The sequence below is a fragment of the Orbicella faveolata genome, unplaced genomic scaffold (assembly GCF_042242905.1).
Source record: "Orbicella faveolata isolate gen_17 unplaced genomic scaffold, um_ofav_v1 contig_12, whole genome shotgun sequence".
NCBI lineage: Eukaryota > Metazoa > Cnidaria > Anthozoa > Scleractinia > Merulinidae > Orbicella > Orbicella faveolata.
In genome coordinates, this window is record NW_028301539.1 from 11380945 (window position 1) to 11402208 (window position 21264).

The 21264-nt window shown below is 41.6% G+C and overlaps 1 protein-coding gene across 1 annotated transcript in view; it reads left to right on the plus strand.

The window, feature by feature from the left end:
* LOC110047444 (basement membrane-specific heparan sulfate proteoglycan core protein-like) overlaps positions 1–20620 on the plus strand; it is a 46468-nt gene extending 25848 nt beyond the window's left edge. The window contains exons 32-58 of the mRNA XM_089282382.1: positions 114–225; positions 990–1103; positions 1602–1729; positions 1821–1907; positions 2334–2395; positions 3076–3345; positions 3852–4127; positions 4211–4483; positions 4985–5257; positions 5685–5954; positions 6638–6904; positions 7744–8013; positions 8689–8964; positions 9492–9746; positions 10280–10540; positions 11472–11738; positions 12052–12312; positions 12778–12979; positions 13625–13917; positions 14757–15020; positions 15303–16082; positions 17026–17104; positions 17314–17389; positions 17700–17749; positions 17905–17988; positions 18328–18431; positions 18845–20620. Of these exons, the coding sequence (XP_089138508.1) occupies positions 114–225; positions 990–1103; positions 1602–1729; positions 1821–1907; positions 2334–2395; positions 3076–3345; positions 3852–4127; positions 4211–4483; positions 4985–5257; positions 5685–5954; positions 6638–6904; positions 7744–8013; positions 8689–8964; positions 9492–9746; positions 10280–10540; positions 11472–11738; positions 12052–12312; positions 12778–12979; positions 13625–13917; positions 14757–15020; positions 15303–16082; positions 17026–17104; positions 17314–17389; positions 17700–17749; positions 17905–17988; positions 18328–18431; positions 18845–19008 (5818 nt within the window). The 3' untranslated portion in view covers positions 19009–20620. The remainder of the gene's footprint in view (positions 1–113; positions 226–989; positions 1104–1601; positions 1730–1820; positions 1908–2333; positions 2396–3075; positions 3346–3851; positions 4128–4210; positions 4484–4984; positions 5258–5684; positions 5955–6637; positions 6905–7743; positions 8014–8688; positions 8965–9491; positions 9747–10279; positions 10541–11471; positions 11739–12051; positions 12313–12777; positions 12980–13624; positions 13918–14756; positions 15021–15302; positions 16083–17025; positions 17105–17313; positions 17390–17699; positions 17750–17904; positions 17989–18327; positions 18432–18844) is intronic.
* The last annotated feature ends 644 nt before the right edge of the window (positions 20621–21264 follow it).

Genomic DNA, 21264 nt, shown 5'->3' on the forward strand with positions numbered 1-21264 from the left:
AGCCATATAAGAAAGGGTTTTTACGCCTCATCACAAGATCGACTCTTTACCATTACTTCCCCGAGCTTTTCAGTTACTTTCATTTCAACAAAGCTGTAACTATTGCTCCTTAGCCTTTATGCTGTTAGTCTGGAAACCGGTGTACCCCAAGAAACCAGGTTTGGAAAAGCCGAAAAGATCGAAGATTGCGCATGCCCACCAGAGTACTCTGGAACATCTTGTCAGGTGAGAAAAGAAACGAAAACTGAACGTTTGTTTTTCTGTTGAAATTTGAATATCGTGCATTGCGGTGGCCATAGGAAAGGTTAAGCTAATTCTAAGCACACTAGGAGCAAGAACTTAATTTAATTTGGTTTGCCAATGCTAAACTACTTAGAGCAGTTTTCAATTGAGTGTCGTAAAACCAAAACCAAAATAATCACTGTAGCCAATCACAAATGACACAGACAATAAAATGAACCAATCAAAACTCGAAGTAATTACATGTAGCTAACAAGAAGCTAACAAGAAGTGCGGGAAAACGCTTTCGAGCAAGTCACGGTTGGTTTTAATTTTACTTCTGATTGGTTGAAAAAGTGACGCGAGTTTTCTAAGCCAATCGTGTAGCGTAGTTGATGTAAAACCAGTTACTTTGAGACACTCAAATGAAAACCGCTCTATACCAGAACAGTTCTATATAGTAAACAGATCAGAAAGGAATGCCTGGAAATGTGTCTTTTTCTTCCCCTGTATTTAATTCATTGTCTATCTTACTCGTCAAAACAACTGAATAAAGTTTGCTTATTTCTACGCCTCTGCGTGTAAGATAAATAAGAAATGCCGTCTTACCAAGTTATGGATGAACGTGGGAAGCTTGGAGAACCTTTAACAGACTAAAGCCCTTCTCTACAACACCTCTTGCTTTTCGAAAGTTCTTCCAACGTCCCGCACCGTATTCATCTATAACTCAGTGAGAGGACTCCAGTTTCTTTCTTTGTTTTATTTTTCAGCGTTGTGGCAGTGGATACACACGCTCGTACGCAGGCCCCGATTTCTCTCCTTGCATAGCATGCTCGTGTAATCAACATTCGAAAGAATGTGATCCAGAAAGAGGACAATGTCGAGTAAGTATGTGCAATATTTTAAGTGGATCGACTATACCTGCTTCTGCATGTCTTATCACTAATGTGATAGCGCATAACATCCTGAAAGGAATTTTATTCGATTCATGGCAGGTAACAGTTGCATATGTGTTCCATGGACTTTCATTTGCTTCAAAATTCAAAACCCACTGCGAAATAAAGTGCTCCAAAATTGAATTTGAGAATTAAACACTTTATTGTAGAATAACGCGGCGAAATGTTAAGTCAACACCTAACCCCATTCAACCTCTTATATCATCAAACAGTTGAGAGTCTGTAGTCTTTGTACTTTTTCTTGTTCCGAGTCGTTTCTTATAAAACATTATGACACCCGAGTGATGACGGAAAGAAGACAAGTCGATCAGGCCTTTAAATGCCTAGTCACGGTGATAGGTGGGCATAACATTGGAGGTTGATGCTCTCTCTTCTGTCAATTTTTTTGTACAGGGAATTAATGCTTGTAATCGCGATTTTTTTCAGAGATGTGATCACAATACTACAGGTTTCCAGTGTGAAAGGTGTGCAGTTGGTTTTTATGGCGATGCCACACAAGGAACTCCTAAAGATTGTCAGCCATGTCCATGTCCTCTAACTATACCCTCAAACCAGTGAGTAACACAGTGACAGCGCATCGAAATTATCAATATTATCACTGCTTTCAATATCTAAAACTGATCAGTTCTTTTTGTATATAAACAGGTTCAGCCGGATCTGTAAGGTTGAGTCGGATGGTAAACCAACTTGCACTGCCTGCCAAACCGGTTATTCTGGTAGGACATGTAACAGGTAAAGCAGCCCTTTGACTCCACGAAAGCAAAGAAAAGTACGTAGACAGAATGAATTCCGTTGTTACCAGATCAACGAGCGAACTCCAGTTTGAACTAGAACTTTTAATAGCAGACAAAGTAAGAGATTAGAACCTTCCTTCCAGCCAATAATCCACCTTAGCTAGCTGGATGGGTTGGTTAACCTGTTATGCTCTGGATATGGTTTCCGAGTATCTTGTTAAGGACATTTTAAACTTTTTTACTTAAAGTTTATCATTTTGAGGAGTAAACCTTTCTTTCATGACCGCCATTTCTTTCCTTTCCTACGCTAGTCAGTCAGTCAGTTAATTAATCAGTCAGTCAGTCAGTTAATTAGTCCGATTTTCGTTTTTGTCTTTTGTCTTTTAAAAAAATATTTTCTTACTATTATTACACGGCTTTTTAGATGTGCAAAAGGATACGCGGGAGATCCAACAAAACCGGGCCAAAAGTGTGTAAAACTTCCAGGTAAAATATCCATACAGTGAGAATGCAATTCAACAGAGCTTTCTGCTGAAACATTTTTTAGTAACATAACTTTGCCGTCAATCCGTCTGGAATTGCCCTTGCTCGTGTTGTGATTGGACAATAAGAATGCAAAACGTTTATACTGTTTCTACGAAGATCACAAGTGGTACTTGCCTCCTAATTGACTCATGTTCTTGCTGAAGAAACATCGACGAGGGAATGGGAACTAACCGTAAAGAGTTCAACGGGAAGATGAAAGAATTAGTTTTCCCATCAGGGTAGTCGTGATTTCTCGACTCCTAAAGCCCTAACAATCCCTTCGAGTGATAACAAAAAGTAGAAAAAAGTACAAAAAGTAAGATAAGAGAGTTCAAGAAAAAAGACTGACTTCAAGTTCTTTTGAATTTTTATATCACCTACTTTGGAGAAGAAACGCTTCCACCGGGGCAAAATCTTATGAAGACCCCTTTCATAAATTCAGTCATATACATAACACACATTATGCAATGTAAATAAAAGCTTTGTTTATGCGGAGCAAAATGTTACTCTAATTACTTATCTTAATAACACTTTTCTACATTCTGTGTGACTACGGTCGACAAAATTCTGGGGGTTTTTCCAAACTTTTATGCCAGCATCTTTAAACCTTAGCTTAGATTGACATTTCGTTTACTTCTTAGCGGGATTTATGCCAACTGTAAAAATCAGGCCAATGAAAAGAATAAAGACAGAGAGAGAAGACGCCACGTTCTATTGCTTTGCCGGCGGAAAAGGATTACCAAGAACCACATGGTCTCGACAGAATGGAAAACCGCTGTCCAGTAGGGCGGTCGTTTCTGGGAAAGTCTTACTCATAAGGAGAGTGAGAAAGGAAGATGAAGGAACCTATGAGTGCACTGCTAGAAGCGTCTACGGCTTTGACACAGCTACATCACAGTTGATTGTAAAAGGTTAGAGACGTGAAACATATTTTCACTAACAATTTCATCTATTTTAAAGGTAGAATCTTCAGCTAAACCTAGCGCATGCGCATCACTTGTATTCATCCATTTCCCACTTCAGCGTAGAATGGGGTCTTCAAGGAAGCAGAACTTCAATTTCAATAAGACACTCGTCTCTGTCTACAGCTAATGAACTTTTCTTAGCTTACTCCACCTCGTCCCAGCTGAAGTAGATGACCCCAGGAGCCTAACTGAATTTCCGTGTATGGATAAGACATTTGACGACAAGATGAGAGTTGCCAAGTTATAGAGATTTGATACGTTTCCTTTATCCACTTGGCAGAAACCATTGTTGCACATTAACTGTTAAAAGAAGTTGCCCGACTGATAGACAGGAGATTTATTCCATTTCTTGCATTAATTGTCCTTATTAACTTATGCGTACTTTTGGCTCCAAAAATTTAGGAAATAGGGTCTTGTTGTTTAACGGAGTGTATCTTGTGTCTTTTAAATAGCTCTGCGTGTTGATCCCATCACCGTGTCAGTGTCGCCAAAAGTGCTTCGCGTTCCTTTGAACCAAACAGCTCAGTTCACGTGCAGAGCCAAGAGTACCACCGATTACCAACTGAAATGGACCCGTGGTATGTATGGCGCTCTTCCTGAAGGTGCTGAGAGTGAGAACGGTGTGCTCACGATTAAAAACACCCGGTCTATCCATGGAGGGACATACACATGTACTGGTAAAAACGCCTTTAACGAAGACATGGTGACCGTACAGCTAAGAGTTGGAGGTGAGAAAGCACCATAAAACTTGGTTAAATGTTTCCTCTCAAATGTAGTGCCGACGATACTAACCATTTGCTGTTTTTCTTAGTAACAAGGCCCCAGGTCTTCATAAGTCCTGCCAGCTTGAGTGTCCGAGAGGGAAATTCGGCCCAATTTCGTTGCTCGGCTTCTGGTTTTCCCGCACCAGTACTCCAGTGGCACGGTGGTCCTGGCGGTCGACTGCCACCAGAGGCTCAGTCTTCCAACGGGAACGGACTGCTGACGTTTGATCCGGTGAAAAAGATACACGAAGGAGAATACTTCTGTACTGCCTCCAACCTGGGTGGTATATCCAGCACGGGAACCTTTTTGAATGTCTCTGGTATGACGGTCACCGCGTTTCTTTTCATAAAAAATTAATTGCACAATGTCCTACGGAAAGCGGAAAAAAGTCAGTTTACCCAGGAATCTACTTACGTTTCTTTACAAAATCCATACGAAAAATATAAAATTCATAATCACCTGACCAACGTGAAACATACAACCCTGTATAATGATACAGCAAAATGAAAGAGTTTTCTATTTGCTACTAAACTAAATGCGATGTTTAATTACCACTGTTACGAGAAAGACATTCTTAAGTCACAGAGCCGGAAGTTATAGTGAATTCATCAGTTCGAAGATTTCTTAGCCATTAGTAACAAACGAGTGACTCTATTTTGTTCTCGTCCTAATGGCTTCAGAGGAACATTTACTGCATTGCAATGATTCCGTTTTGCCGCAATGCATTCGTTTTATTAACCATTTCTTGCTACTCTATCATTCTGGCTTCAACAGCCTTTCCGCTCTTGATGTTTTCCCTCTTATTTCATCTTTCTCGTAGCTCCTGGTAGTGCACCTGTTATCTCCGTCACACCCATCACACTCACGGTCTTAGAAGGTGACCAGGCCTTGTTCGAGTGCACTGCAGAAGGGGACCCGACTCCAACTATTCGCTGGTCACGTCAGAACGGTCGGCTGCCTCAGTTTTCTTCTTCAGAGAATGGTTTACTGAGTATTTTCCCTACAAACCTTGAGGACGGCGGTGCTTATGTTTGCACAGCTGCTAATGCAATCGGAGCGGATGGTGTCTTAGTCACTCTCACTGTCGAAAGAGGTATAGTGAAAAAACCACTATGGAACCTAACAATTTCCCACTCCAGAGCATTTTTCATTCTTTTTGATATGGACAATACTCGGTCAATCGTAATCCAAGTTATTATGGTACGTGGAAGGGGAAAAGAAGTCAAACGTCGATACATTCCATGTGTGGGTGGTTTCTGTGTACTGCCTAAAAGTTGGAAAACCCACAAGTAATAATATATTATGTTGTGTTACAATATAACCTCACCCAAGAGGAATTGTCTGAGTGCAATGTTTAGTTCGATAGGAATGAAAAAAAGAACGTCTCTTTCGGTGTTGTTACTGGCCAATGACAAATCAAATCTTGTATGAACCTAATGAGAAGTAAAACGTTCCACGAGAAGGTACTTTGACTGGCTAGTATACTGACGACACTCGGCCTCTATCTTGTTTTCCCTCAGACACCTCAGTACCTCCAACTGCGGTCATATCACCAGCAAACCAAACTGTCGACGAAGGCGCCTCGGTATTTCTTACGTGCCAGGTCTCGGGCGATCCTTACCCCTCCATAGAGTGGAAAAAGGTTGGTGATGAGTTCACAGACAATCACGTGATTATCGAGGGATTGTTGCAAATCCAGGAAGCGACGAAAGAGGACGAAGGAATGTATGTGTGTATCGCACAAAACAAGAAAGGAGTCAAGCAAGCAACAAGCATTGTAATTGTCAGAAGTGAGTGATGACGAGAAAGAAATCTAAAGCTTGAGAAAAGGATCCTTGCACAGTTAAAGGGACACTATCAAGGCGATATTGCTGCAATTTTGATCAAAACATTACTGAAAATATTAGTACCTTCATTTGTACACAAAATGCTTCCAGAATACCAAAATGAAGATGTTAACAGAATCGTCAAAGGTAGAGAGGACTGTAATTAGGTTATAGTGATTTTTCTAAGGCAGGATGGCAGAGTGTGACAACGTGTAAAAACAGTATGGTCAAGAAAGCAGCAAATAAATCGCGATTTTTTTAAATATCACGATGTTTTATTAATTTGTAAAACGTATCTCGCTGTGAGTCACATCTTCGTCAGTTGTAAAAGGTGTTCGAAAACCGTTTGATATTGTAACGACCCAGAGACGCATGCATAATTAACTACAAATACTAACATAAAATTAAAAACAAAGAAAGAAGGCGTGAATATCAACAACAATACCTGCAGGGTAAGTGTCAAATTTACGTGATGGACCCTTTGATTTAAACTGAGCTTTTCCCAGTTGATGTACATAGCTTCCTTGAGTTTGAGTTGAAATTTCGTGGAGGCAGAATCAAGGATTACAAAGCAATCTGTAGAACAAGAGTCGCGACAAGGTTTCGAGCTAAGAACAATGTAAGAACATTTATTACAACTCTTTTAGGTCAGGTGATGCCAAAGATAGAAATCATGCCTGCAAAAAAGCTAACAGTGACTGGAGGGGACACTGTTGTTTTCCGTTGCGTAGTCAAGGCTGGTAATCCACCGCCTGCGGTGGTCTGGGAAACAGAGGAGAATAAGCCGCTAAACAGCAGTAACGATGGCGTTTTGGTGATTTCGCCAGCCTCGGGAGATAGCCAGGGGAAGTACATCTGCAAGGCAACAAACGTCATGGGATCCACTGAGGCTGTCGCTCTTCTTATCGTTCAAGGTAGTCAATGTTCCCTAAATCGATTATCCACCGTACACAGGAACGCTAAAGGCGGCCAATACTGTATATAGCAAGCGCTTAATTGCATTATTATATGTTTACTAGGTCCGTGAGGGGGCAAGATGAACTAAATCCTGCGCTGTGATTGGCTACCCGAGCTGGCAAGATGGGGCTATTTTGCCCGCTCGGGACTACAAGATGTGTCCCGCAAGAAAAATGTCTCAGAAAGCCTTATCAGAAATCCTTTGTTGACTAGGCTTGTTCGGTCAAGATAGCTGGGTATTGGCCTCGTTCCTTTTTTTTTTGCTGGTTTATGGACCTTGGTTTACTGTTGTGAAATCAAAGCTGATAATCCAGCGCCTGCGATGGTCTGGGAAACAGAGGAAAATAAACCGCAAAAAGATAACTTGGCCAATATTCAGCCAGCCGTCTTGACCGAACAAGCTGGCCAATATCCAGCCATCTTGACCGTACAGGCTGGTCAATAATCCATATAAAGGTCTGTTAAAGCTTGCTTATTTATCAATCTGGCAGGATTTTGTCAGTCTTTGCCTGACTAAGTTCGTTGCTAAAAATATCTTGAAAAATGGCTGAAGGTTTCGTAACCGTTTAGTTCCAAAAGGGTTAAAAATAGTCAAAGGCGTTTTCTTGGTTTACCCCAAATTCTGAGCACGAACCGCGAGTCAAAAGGTTAATTGATAATAATTTTCATGTTAATTAATAGGGTATATTGTATAATACGTCGATGGTCTGAGACTTAGGTGTCTTCTTAGGCATAAACCAACATTTCATGTAGTATCTGACGTCAAAGGGATGAACTATCCACATCTATTTCGCAGGTGAACCCAACATCATAGTTAGTCCCTCCAGTCCCGTGTCTGTAACAGCTGGTAGTACGGTGATTCTGGAATGTGCCGCCGCAGGTGACCCCCCTCCGTCTGTTCAATGGATTGCACCGGAGGATTCTCGATCCAATCTTCAGCAGGTAGAAAGCAGGTCTGGCTTGTTCAAACTGATCATCGAGGACGCCAGGCCCAGTGATGAGGGTACATACACGTGCCAAGCTAGAAACTTGGTGGGGACAGCGCGGGAAAGTGTTCAGTTGATAGGTAATTTAGCATTGTATAGTCTTCAAAGATTTTAAGTGAGGTCTGAAGGAAATTTTGGGTATAGTCAATAATCTCTCCAAAACAGTAACATTAGTTGATTCGCGAAGCAACAGTTGCCGTTTAAACCAACACTATCCACCGGAACACTATCCAGTGGTTGGCGTGGTTTGTTTTGTTATCACTTACCACTGGATAGCGATTTTACCGGTGGATAACGTTATCCATCCTTCGAACAACTGGGACCAGGGCTAAAAATAGAAGTACACCGCAAAGGTGCACAAAAGCATTCCTCGATAGAGATACATAATATATGGACAAAGAAAGAGAGGTTGCATAGACTAAATGTTTTATCGTGAAGAAAAAGGACTCCGAAATACTAATTTGGTGACATCAGAACAAAAAAATCATATGAACGTTAGAGCTTTTCGATGACTGCCGCAAAACTCGAACATTTCATCAACGGTCGCACTTTTCTCGATGGACGTATTGGAATTGCAGTTGTGTGTTGTTTAGTAGCAAGTACTCTGAATAGAATTATTATTGCCTCCAGCGTCTGAAGTTTCTTGTGTTTCGAATAATATAACTTCCCTCTCAACTGAGTTGAGGTGGTTTACTAGTACTTAAACTACCAGTTTAATGGCCATTTATGTCAGATCAAATTTGATTATTGTACAGTTACTGTGGCTCACGAAGCTCCAGAAGTTGCGGTGGTATCTATTTCTGAAACCGTCATCGAAGGTGAAAAGGCCGAGTTCCGCTGTAAAGCTTCTGGGATACCAACTCCGAGCATCGCCTGGGAGAGACTGGGCTCTGATCTACCCAACGGTGCGCTTGCTAGGAATGGTCTGCTGACTATTCCGTCTGCAGGCCCAGAAGACGCGGGCACATACACTTGCAAGGCTGTCAACAGCGAAGGAGAAGATAGTGCTAATGTCCAGTTAGAGGTCATAGGTAAGGAAATGTAACATGACGTAGAACAGATCCCAAGCGAATTAACACAAATCGTTCCATAAACAGTACTTTTGGATAGTTTCTAGTGCAACGCACAGTGGTTTCCGTGTTCCTTCTGAAAATATTTTAATACCTTGTCATGGATCGTTTGCATACTATGTGGTTCCGTTCTGTAGACTACCTTGCAGGCCCTCTAGTATTACCGAAGAGAGAGTTCCGTTATTTCTTTAACCCAAAAGTACAAGTCGAGAAGCAGAGAAACGGAAACTCAACTGAGATGCTGAGCTGGTCCCTTGACATACCGATCACGATAAATTCGTGGCACGCGGCTTTGACGAGATCACAACAGGGACGGAAACGTTTACTTTCATTCGTTTAACTGATAACATGATACGAAAGTCAACTGCGTCTATCGGATCCTAGTTTAATTGTTCGAATTCAACTCTTATTGAGATAAGTGAAGCCGGAGATGAAGTTTTCCTCTATATTGTCCATCATATTGACATCGCCTTTGTATTATATCCTAGTTCCTCCTCACGTCGAAGTTACTCCTTCCCAGCTCTCCGTGAATCATGGAAGTTCCTTTCGCCTCTTTTGCTTCGTTAGACCGCCACTTCCGGTCAAGTGGTCGAAAGTTAACGGAAGTATCCCAGCCGGAAGTAAGCAAGACAAGGAAACGTTGATTGTTGACCAGGTGGAAGTGGAACACACGGGCAAGTACCGCTGTCACGCTAGCAATGCCGCTGGCTCTAGTGAAAATTTTACAAGTGTCACAGTGTTTGGTAAGGATTTCCAATTTGATAATATTTAGATTAGGTAAACTTAAATATTCTATCACGTTCTAAACGCTGACACCACCATAAATAGATGGTCTGAGTTCCATCTTTCAGAAATCTTATCTCTCAGGCTTCTTTTGTGTTATTAAAAGATTATCTGAAGTCATAGAGAGGCAACAATATTTTATGTTCTAAGAACTCTGCTTTCGTGTTACGCTCATGGGTCCCAATGTTGAACACTGCTTCTGTTTTTCATGTACTCTTCTTTCACCTTAACCTTAATTAAAAAGCGACAGCGATAGCAAAGTGTTTTACCTTACCTAAATCGGCAGGAAATTTACCTGATATCAACTCTGAATTGTAAAATAAGGTTGTAGATGATGCTGCAACACTTTGGTTCGAAATTCATCTCCTCTATCCAGTAATAGCAGTTTCAGTTAATTCAGGTATTTTTGTTAATAAAAGAAGTAAAACTAATAATAAGCAAAACTAAAATTTCCGTTTCTAGTTAATGAATCATTTATTTCGATTTTTTGTAGTTGTGCCGCAAGTAGCGGTCTTCCCGGTGGCCTTGGTAGCCTCGCCTGGGTCGAATGTTAGTTTCCAGTGCAATGGATCCGGCATACCAGAGCCTGTGATCACGTGGACAAAAGAAGGCATGATCCTTCCAAGAAGGCACCTGGTTGCAAACGATGTCTTAACTCTGACAGGCCTTGTGGGATTGGATGAAGGACGGTACCTATGCACGGCTACCAATGCGGCCGGATTTTCTCAGAAACCTGTCACACTCACAGTGGAAGGTTTGTGATTTCATTTTGTATTATTATTATTATTATTATTATTATTATTAATTTTATCATTATTATTATTTTGGGGGGGGGGGTTGAATGTCCTTGGAAGCGGCGTTTATCCAATATCTTTTTCTGAGGCCCGCACCAACGCGTTTTCGCAAGAAAAGGCATACTTTTTAGTGCGTTTTCGCCTATCGTCCACGCTAAAACGATCCAAAACGCTGATGAATACGGAGGCTTTCGAAAACGGTTTCAAAACTGGAACCTTTTGAAAACGCTCCTTTTCTACTGTGCATAGGTGAAAACGGTGCCGATAAAGAGTCATATGCTGTCGTTTCCATCAGCGTTTTTGGGCATTTTAGTGTGGACGATAGGCGAGACTTATCAAAAAGTGTGCGTTTTCTAATAAAAGCGAATTAGTGTGGACAGGTGAAACCAAGACAGAAACATTACTGTGGTCGAAAATATTTTGCTTCGTTTTCATCGAGAAAACTCCCCTGGGAGTGTTACAGCGGTCGAACTCGTGTCCCAGTTTCTCAGTGGTGTCCCTGTGGTATCTGTTTCATCAAAGTTTTACCGAAGTCTATCTTGTTGATGCTGCAGTCGAATCACACTCTTGCTCCCGATCTTCGTAGTCCTATATATTCGTGACATTCGTGCAGCTGATATAAAGTGCGACTTTAGTAGAAAGTTTGTCTGGTGCTCAGAATGTGTCCAGCCTTTCCCTGAGCTAAATCAACATTCGCCTGTGTGCGAACGTCTTCTTCCTTTAACCTTCCTTCAATTCTACTTTTACTGGCACCACATCTAGATACGTTCGACGTATGAATAACAGGAAAACCTAGTTATAACAGCTTGTAGTAGTTAGGACAGTTTGGCGTTGCTAGCGTTCTTGGCCGAAGTACATTCCAGAATTTTTGTTTTTTGCTTTTCTTTTCAGATCTTCCCAGTGTGACAATAACTGGCGGAGCGTCTGTCAAAACTGTACCTGTCGGCGGGGCACTGACACTTGAATGTCGTGGGACTGGAATCCCGAAACCCGAAATTAAGTGGTCCCGTGTTGGTAGTCCCTTGCCAGAAGGGATAGTTGTCGAAGGTGGAGTTCTGGTTATCACCAACGCCCAGCATTCCCATGGCGGAGCGTATGCTTGCGATGCGACCAACAGAGTAGGCTCTGTGCAATCACAGGTTGCTATCTTCGTACAAGGTTCGTGTTGGTTTGGATAAAACTCGTTGTTAAACTAAGTAAGCCTCGTTCTAAGCCGTCATTTCAAAGCAGTCACGCAACACTTTCAAAACCACCTATAAGCGCTGTAAAACAAACTTATTGACTATGTTCTCCCACGTTGCAACATTTCAAATCAAAACAGGCAAGTATTTTTGTCAACTACTTTTCTCAATCAATGACCTCAAAAAATGTTCAAATTCTGCGTTGAATATTCAGGACAGTGGCTGATCTAGATTAAGTTTATTCCCTTTGTTATTCTAAAACGACAACGAACTTTTCTCCTTGTTCTTAGAGGCTCCCAAAGTCACAGTTACACCACAAAAATCCCGTGTGAAAATAGGTGAGCCTGCAGAATTAACATGCATCGCCAGCGGTTCGCCTTCACCACAACTGACTTGGCGTAAATTGAACGGTTCACTTCCTGTCAATAGCACTGTACGTGATGGAGTACTTAGGATAGCTAACGTGACCCAAGAGGATGCTGGAATTTATTTCTGCGAAGCTTCAAATGTCGAAGGAACAGCAGAAGGAAACGGAACTTTAGAAATTAAAGGTACCATGTAAAAAATTGAATTAAGACATTGTCTAGAAAAGTTCCGAGTACAGAGCTTCTCTCCTATGCATCTCAAACTGTACCTTAAAGTTAAACGTCACTTTAACACTTTCACTTTGTTAATCTAAGCTATGACCGTAAATTGTCGAAACTCGATCTCTTAAGGTTAGATGAATGTAGCAAAATATCAGTACATCTCCAAGGATCTTCCACCTTTCGAAATTTCCTCCTTTCATATCGATCTCGACCCAACGCCCTCTCCAGAATCTCTTTTAGTTTTCACTCTCTATTAAAAGTATAGCGCTGTCACTCGCGAACACTCCGTAATGTTTGACGTCAGCAACATATCTGAAGTAAACCGCAGTTTCAATCAATTTTCTCAAATGTCACGGATTCTGCCCAAGTGGAGTATTGCCCTTTCCTTCCCCAACGACTGCAACTAATACTTATATCCTTTTCCTTTAGTAACAGTACCAAAGTTCACTCAGCAGCCGCTGTCCTATCTAAGCCTGCCAACATTGACTAAGGAGCCCCTTAATTTCACTGTCGAGATCGTGTTCGCACCAGAACTGGCAAATGGCCTCATATTATACAACGATCAGCTCACCAAAGGATTCGTGGGAGATTTTATATCGTTTGGAATGTCAGATGGATTTGCCGAGTTTAGGTACGTGACTTTATCAAGTAAACAGTCCCACTATAAGGAACCTCTCGTGACCTTCCAAATAAATTTGGCGTTAATTCAAATCGTTGTGGTAGTATTTTATCTGAGTAGTAATTTGTTATTGTCGGCTACTTTTAAGTTTGTAAAAGAGATCAAAACAACTTAGAATTAAAGCGATTACCGAGAGACCCGTGAATGCGTAATCGAATTGGTACAAGAGTACACAACAGTTGAAAAGACGAGCCTAGGACAACTCTCATCGACTTTCATCAATTTGCAGTTAGAACAGTTGAATAAGTGAGCGGACGTTGACGTCATCTGCCCGTCAAACGAGCGAAAACCTTTCGTGGACTCTCCAAACATTTCAGCTTTTAAACTCGATGTAGCCTCATGCCCTGACAATCTTTTGGCTCGTCGCGCAGCAAGCCAAAAGAACGTGTGCGTAAGAGGCTTACGTCGACAAGGCCACCGAGAAATTCACTGTGATAACGCTTCCAGGCTTAGGATCTTGGCACTGTATCACAAATTCATTAAATGCTATTGAGCTTAATCTCGTTATATAATCAAGTCATAGAGTTAACCTTGTGTTTCAATATCTTGCAACAATCTAGATAAACAATTTACTACGGATGTTTCGTTAAATTACAGATTTAACCTCGGCTTCGAGCCTGCAATCATCAGAAGCCAGCAGCCACTGCGTCGGTTCGAGTGGCACACTGTTATTCTATCTCGTGACGAAAAAGTGGGAAATCTGACCGTTGATAGCAAGCCACCCGTGACAGGAACTTCTAAGGGGGGTAGTACTGGGCTGAACTTGAACCAAAATTTGTTCGTGGGAGGAGTCCCTGACTTTTCTTCCATAAGTTCTTCGTCAGGTTTCGAATCAGGGTTCGTTGGCTGTTTGAGCTACTTGGTTATTGATGGCAAAGTGGCTGAGCTGGGTAAGTTTTTCGTATTGTTTTCTATTTCAAACCCCTATTTAACTGTACTTAATTCTCATTCAAACGTCGTGTGATCATTATTTCTTGAGAAGCGTATTACCAAGTGCGTACGCAGATCGAGTGGTCGTCTTTCTGTTTAATGGATAACATTTTCCATGTTGCCGTGAGTCTCTTCAGAATTTGATCACGGATGACTTCAAAATGTGGTAAGAACAAAAAAAAAAAATGACACACGGGGCGATAGCCGGGTGTGTCGCTAATGTTCTGTGATCTGTTACTGAACAGACACGCGTCAACAATTCAGAGCGCCAATAACAAAAAATCAATCATTAGCAGTCAAGTATTTTCTAAATATTTGACTAAGTGCTGTTCTAAAAGATGCTTGATAATTTTCTGGTAGTTTTATGGCTTTTTTAATTCTTTTCGCTCCAACTGTCGTGCCCTTCTTTTTGTTTTAAAACGTCTGTTGTATCTATGCGCTTAGTCGGCTTTTCTATTAGAATTGGGTATTGGAACCTTACGGTGCCTTCCCAGCCCGTGATCGTGGCATTTCTGGTAAATAGTTTCAGTCGTGTTATAAATATCTTATTTACTAAGCCGTACGCTGGGCCGAACTGGGAGGATATCGGTCCTTGGTCTTTTAGTACAAACTCGCTGCGCTCTGTCCGCACTGTCAAGACCTCTACCCGATCATATTCTCTCGGTACAGCCTTTGTGCTGGGTTTTCAAGGTATATATTTGAACCCGGCTTTGTCAAGTCATGTCGGTACATCTAAAAAAGCTTAATTCCATCACTGACTTTGTAGATATTGTACCCGCATTATTTTTACCTTACATAGGTGATCCCGTTAACCGAGTGGGCCTGGAAGATTGTGACGTTTGTGCAACTAGGCCTTGTAAGAACGGTGGTTCCTGCAGGGAAGTCAGTGGAGCCTGGGGCTTTGTCTGTATTTGCAGGCCTGGCTACTCGGGAAGAACTTGTCAAGGTGCTGGTCAGCGATGTTCTCCGGGAGTTTGCAATGAAGGGCGTTGCGAGAATGTTGGTGAAGACGGTTTTAAATGTATATGCCCTGCAGGCTATTCTGGAGAAAGGTGTGAAGAAGGTGTGTTGTAACTAAAAAGGAGCTCTAGAAGTTTTCTACTAAAATAGAGATTGCTACAGTTACTTAAATTCACGCAGCATCACAATAGTGTAATAGCGTAAACACACAAGTCCCGAACCAATTCTCTCTCTTCTGAATAATTTTTGAAAGAGGTTTAATCTTCTCCTCCCTTCTCGGTTTTTATCGCGATGAAAATATCAATAATTTTTGTTCGTTCGATGCATTGCTTGTCAAACGTTTAGCTTTGTTATTCATTACGATTTCTTTCCTCCCTTTCTTTAGGAACTCTCATAGACACGCCCATGTTCGAGGGTAATTCCTTCATGTCATTCCCCGGTATCGAAGGCGCTGTTCAACAATTAAAACTCGCCGTTAGATTTATGGTTCAAAGGTCAGACAACATGCTCCTGCTGTACAATGGTCAGCGAAGTTACCCTAGACGAGGAGACTTTATCTCGCTAGCTATTATTGGCGGTAAAGTGGTGTTTATGTTTAATCTAGGGAGCGGCCCTGGTATTGTGCGAAGCTCCAGAAACATCACCGTAGGAATGTGGCACACTGTTTTAGTGGAACGTGTTCTTGACTGGAGCTCGCTTACATTCGATAGCGATCCACCTGTCTCAGACTACTCGCCGTGCTGCTTAAAAGGATTGAACCTCGCTTTAGACTTGTTCATAGGCGGCGTGGAAAACTTCACAGCGATAGATACTCGCAAAGTTGGCGTTGACACTGGACTGGTCGGCTGTATATCTGCCGTGTCTGTAGACGACAGAGAGATTAACTTGATCAAGTCTAACCTCAAATTGCGTGACATCAAACAGTGTACAGAATGCCTGTTACCTTGTGAAATAAAACCGTGTCTAAACAATGCCACTTGCATACCGATAGGGAAAACCGCTTATGTTTGTTCTTGCGCACAAGGGTACACAGGACGACATTGCGAGTTCACTATGGTCGGACCGGAAAAGAACAAGACTTGTCTGAATAGTGGAATAGCTTTCCCTAGCTCTGATAGGATATGTGCGTGCCGGTTAGGATATGGAGGAGAGCGTTGCGAGAGTTGTAAGTATTCTTGTACAGTAGTCTAAGACTACTGGTGCGTTTGTATTCAGAGATACATCAAGGTGCACCACATGTGTTGGATCACTAAGGTGGGAGAAATAACAACTTTCTCCCATTATCGACTATGCTTTACGGAGTGATATCGAGTTCCTAGTAGTACGAAACAGCTAGGTTAGGCTTGTTCTAAGGTATTCTTTCGTCGGGCATTCATATTACATTTCGTATATATCGTGGGGTGGGGGTGGGGTTGGGAGGGTCTTCTTATGTAGCTGGTTAAATAAATCGCCTATGCAGATCACACCTTGATTCTGCTCAAGGCAGGTGTCTCAATAATATGGCGTTTTGCAGTTTCTTTTGTCCCTTAAGAAAAAAAAACGAAGATGTCGTTTATTCTAGAGTTTGGTAGAGATTAATCTCCGTAAGATAAGAATGGTAATACTGCAATGCTGATCTAGGTTGAGGAAAGTAAATCTGAGCACCGAAGTGGTCGTGCTTACAGTTTTCCATGTATTTATCTCTTAGTTTGATTGGTAATTAAGGTAAATCTTTTTTTAAATAATCTAACGCTTGAACAATCTGAATTATTCTTGTTCTATGCTCGCAACTATTGTTTCCAACTATTTCCAAGATTGTTTCCTGTGCTAACTTCACCTTCACCTGTCCCCTGGCGCCAAGCTGGCACATAGGGCCTGGAAAGTTTCTGTAATCATTCATTTTTTTACAAGGTTAGGTGATTAGCCTAACGCCCAACCCCTAACCTGGAGGACCAGGGGCTGTCCTATGTCAGGGCTCTATCCCTCGACCAATCCGGCACGGTTGAACCCACCAGGGACTAAGTCCCCACCGCCATAGCTCTTGGGGTCACTGAGACACGCAAGCTCTACCACCACGACAAGGTGACAAGCCCACTTACCGCTAACTTACTATATCTTTTTCGTCGTAGTTGTTCAACTTGGCAACAGCGCTTCCTTCAGTGGAGATGGTTACTTACAGTTCCCAGGAACTCTGATGCGAGGGCCAAGGTATGACCACAAAACGCTAACTCGACCTTCCCAATTACGGTTCAAATTCATTGCGTGTTTAGAGTGGCTTACTCTGAACGTTTTTTCATTAATCAACTGATCAACCTCGTGTAATGTTCTCCAAATCATTTAGAAACCTTTACTTTGTCGAACAGATCAGGAAATTGAACGCTTTAGATCTTTGATATATGTATTTTGTGTGTTTTCAGGGTAGTAAAGCCAGATTATATGTCACTCGAAATAAAAACCGACGCACCAAATGGAGTAATTTTATGGCAAGGCCAGGTTAGCGATTTTGTTTTCGCTGTGGTATTTTAAAACACTTTATGTTTGAAAATAGAGGGTTTTTGGAATCGCGTTATGAAAAGTTGCATTGCTGCCCAGTTAGAGTCTTTCGGGATATGAGAAAACTGATCCCTAGAAATGGTGAAATGCGGTCAGTGCGAACCTTGAAAGACCGTGGACGTTACGATATCGTTTTTTACCTTGATGTTATTATATCGAGCTTGACTGAGAGGCAATGTACAAAGACGCGATAAACGTTAATCACTGTCTTTAAGACGTTAACCAGCTCAGATTTCTACTTTCTTTGTAGAGAAGAGACTACTTCGCAATCGGTTTAAGAGAGGGATTCTTGGAGTTCAGGTCAGTTTTGATAGATGCCAGGTTGTCGATCTTTTATATTCTTTTTTATTTGGCGCGCGCAATATGTGTCTCTTCAGGTAACATAGAAAAACTTTACATTCAATGCTTGCTGCTTTTTGTTCCGAAAGGCGCTGATGTTTTATTTCGCTTCGTAGATTTGAGCTGGGCTCGGGTCCCGCTGTTCTCCTCTCCTCGTTACCAGTCAACGACGGTCAGTGGCATACTGTTGAAGTGTTCAGGTAAGGAACTGCACATCTGAATTAAAAGAACGAAGAATGGCGAATCTGTTAGTTATGTTCCTCATATCGTGACGGAACGCCTCAAATAAATACTCGAACGAGAAAAGGAAAACATATATCTCGTATTAACTATTTTCACTGTCGAAGTTTATTGTAGGTATCACCTTTTATCATTTTGTTCTATGTGTTTTTTTGGGTGAACCTTCTTTCCCTCGATCTGGACAAAAATGAAAACTTGAATCGTGCTGCAGGATAGTTTTTCCAGGAAAAAAACAAAAACAAAAACAAAAAAACAAAACAAAACACTTTTGTCTCTCTATCTCTTTATTCCATTGTCAGGAGTTTCAAAGAAGGTTCTCTCAAGGTGGATGATACAGAGCCTGTTAACGGCACATCAGCTGACGGAAGCCTCGGATTGAACGTGAAGGGACCCATACTTATAGGTGAATACGGGAAAGCGGCACTTAAAAGTGCAACTTAACTTACGATACTTGTGTTTCTTCACGACCTCAATTTGTCTCGGCCATTAGAATTGGAACTCGCTCTGGGTTGCCATGTCGAACAGTGACCTTGTACAGCACGACGCCTTCTCTTTTAAAAGCCATCCCGAAAAGAACAACAAAGTTTTATGTTTGTTTACCTTAAGTAAAAGTTTTTTTCTTGTAGAAACTACGCACATTAAGAGAGTACTCAATTCAAGGTTAAGGGTTTCTTAGCGATCATTTGCAAAAAGGGTCACTTTCATTCTGCACACGTTTCCTTTTGCTGCTTTTTGTTCCTGCTGTTTTTTTCCTTTTTAAAATCATTAAAGAAAAGTAATTATTATTATTTTTTTTTTTTGACTGTTTATCAACAGGAGGAGGCGGCAACATTGTGGAAATGACTTACAGAAAGTTTGATACTGGTTTTACCGGCTGTGTAAGAAGAATTTACTTCAAGAGCAGAAAAATTAATCTCCAAGCTGATGCAAGTCTTGGTTGGAACGTGCTCCCGTGTGACATCAAGATCGCAGAAACATGACGTGGTATTGAAAAAAATTAAAAAACACGCTGTCTGGTTGGATGTGCGATGTGCAACTGAGTCAATCGTGTTTGGAGACATCATTGCTTTGAAGAGAGCCGATAAATTGGTTCGTGAGAAACGATGAGTAAAACGTTTGTATGTCTGCACGCATCTGAACTTCCAAGTTACGGGAACAAGTCGTAATTATCACACTTATCACTGCAACGTCTTCAATCTCTTGTACTGGCTACTCACAAGAAAACATTTTACCGTTTTGCCACAACAGTTTGCGATGTATTTCCGATGTCTATCCTCCAATCAACAAGTAAACCGCTTGGAAAGTCGTGACGTCACTTTGTATAAGGTTACGTCACTGGGTCAGGATACCTCATGTAACACATATCCCGACAACCTGCTGTGTTAACGACGAGGAGTACACATGGTTATTTGATTCAAACTGCTGAGCCAATTTGGTGATGGGCTGTCAATCTGAACCTTCCAACTTCGTCGAATGCCCTGGTCGCTGAATAACGCTAATCTGGAATCAAAAGAGGCCATGTTTACTACAGTTAGAACTGCGAGTCAAAGTCAAACCCGCCTAACATCTAGAGACAAATGTATGAAACTATTACTGATCGTTATTGATAACTGGGTAACTTTCACCGGTGCTTACCATAAAACCAGTAGCCTACGTGGTCGGGGTTTAAAGTGGAGGGAGAGGGGGAAACTAGCGTGAGGCGCGATCGGGGGAGGTCGGGGGAGGGACAGGGAAAGTTTCTGTCCCTTCACCACGGTCGCGCTTTGCGCTTCTAGTTTTCCCCACTTCCCCCCCAAAAAATAGAACAGCATCTTCCGGCAATTATTTATGGACTTCGTTTTTAGGTGTTCCTTTAATTCCGGTTGGTATCTAAGCATCGGAAAATTCAGTATCATTTGTTTATCCCCATGCCCCCCTCTCCTCACAAAAAACGATAGCCGGCAACTGAGTTAGAAATGGTAAGCACCATCTCTTTCGGTTATGTATTTTGCTGATTTCGAAAAACGGTAACCATATCGTATAAACCAATCATTTTCAGCGCTAAGCACGTAACTTAATCCCGTGAATAAAGCTTAATTTAGGCAGTATTCCTACATACGAAATGTTTTGTTGCCGAAGATTAGATGTAACTGAATCGTATATTCTTATCCATTCCCGAGTAATTTCCTTGTGGATTTGAGTTTCAGAGTACGCAAGTAGGTAAACACGACCAGTCCATTTAATTAACTACTTCGCGTGAAGCCATATAGCGTAATATAACAGGACATGTTAATGTTTATTTGTCTTCTAGGAAGATATCAGTTTATATTCTGCTGACTTTGTCGGACTGCTTATTCTGTAAAAAGCAAAGTGTTGCCTTTCATATTTATATTGGCTTCTTCGTTAACAGAAAAGTCTAACTATGTAATTTGCTAAGTTTATTTTGTGTTCGATAACTTGTACACATTATAGTCTCGATATGAGACATCGAAGTATATGTAACGCAAGAAAACCTCTCGGAAAGTGACCGATCTACGCAGTAGTCATATTTTAGTAACTGGCTCGTGATTTTGCCAGAAATAAAAGCCAAATGTACCTTTAAGCATGTGAAAACGAGGATCGATTACGTCTTGTCTAGACACCCCATGTGTGTGTGTGGGGTGAAGGGAGAACACCCAGCCCTTGTAAGCCCACGGACTCGGAGTGTATTGCTTGTGCATTTAACAAAAGTATAAAGCATTCAATCCCAGCCTGCTATAGCCGCTGCTGTCTGCTGTGAGAAACGCACTACTCGAGGGTGAAACAAATTTGCACAAAAGACTGGGGAGTTATTCTGAGATACAGTCGAACCTCTCTACAACGGCCACCCTGGGGACAGATGTCAGTGGCCGTTATGGGGAGGTAGGGGTGTAATATGACACCTGTTGTTTTACTTTAATCGGTGGGGGAAGGTACAACAATTTTATATTTTAAAAAATGCTGTTTGTAGCATAGAAATACCTAACACAAGCAAAATAAACAATAAAACAGAAACCAAACAGAAACGGAGACCAACGACGCGCGGTACGGATCAAGTTTCGTGACTTTTTACAATAGAACACTGGGTTTGGCAAACACCATTCGTCAGTCGTCCATTAACTGGCCGTTGTGGAGAGGTTGTTTTGGTAGTTTGGGACGCGCTTTAGTGGGCGTTACTTACGTTGTGGAGAGGTGGCCGATGTCGAGAGGTTAAAATAAGAGTGAATGCATAGACCTTC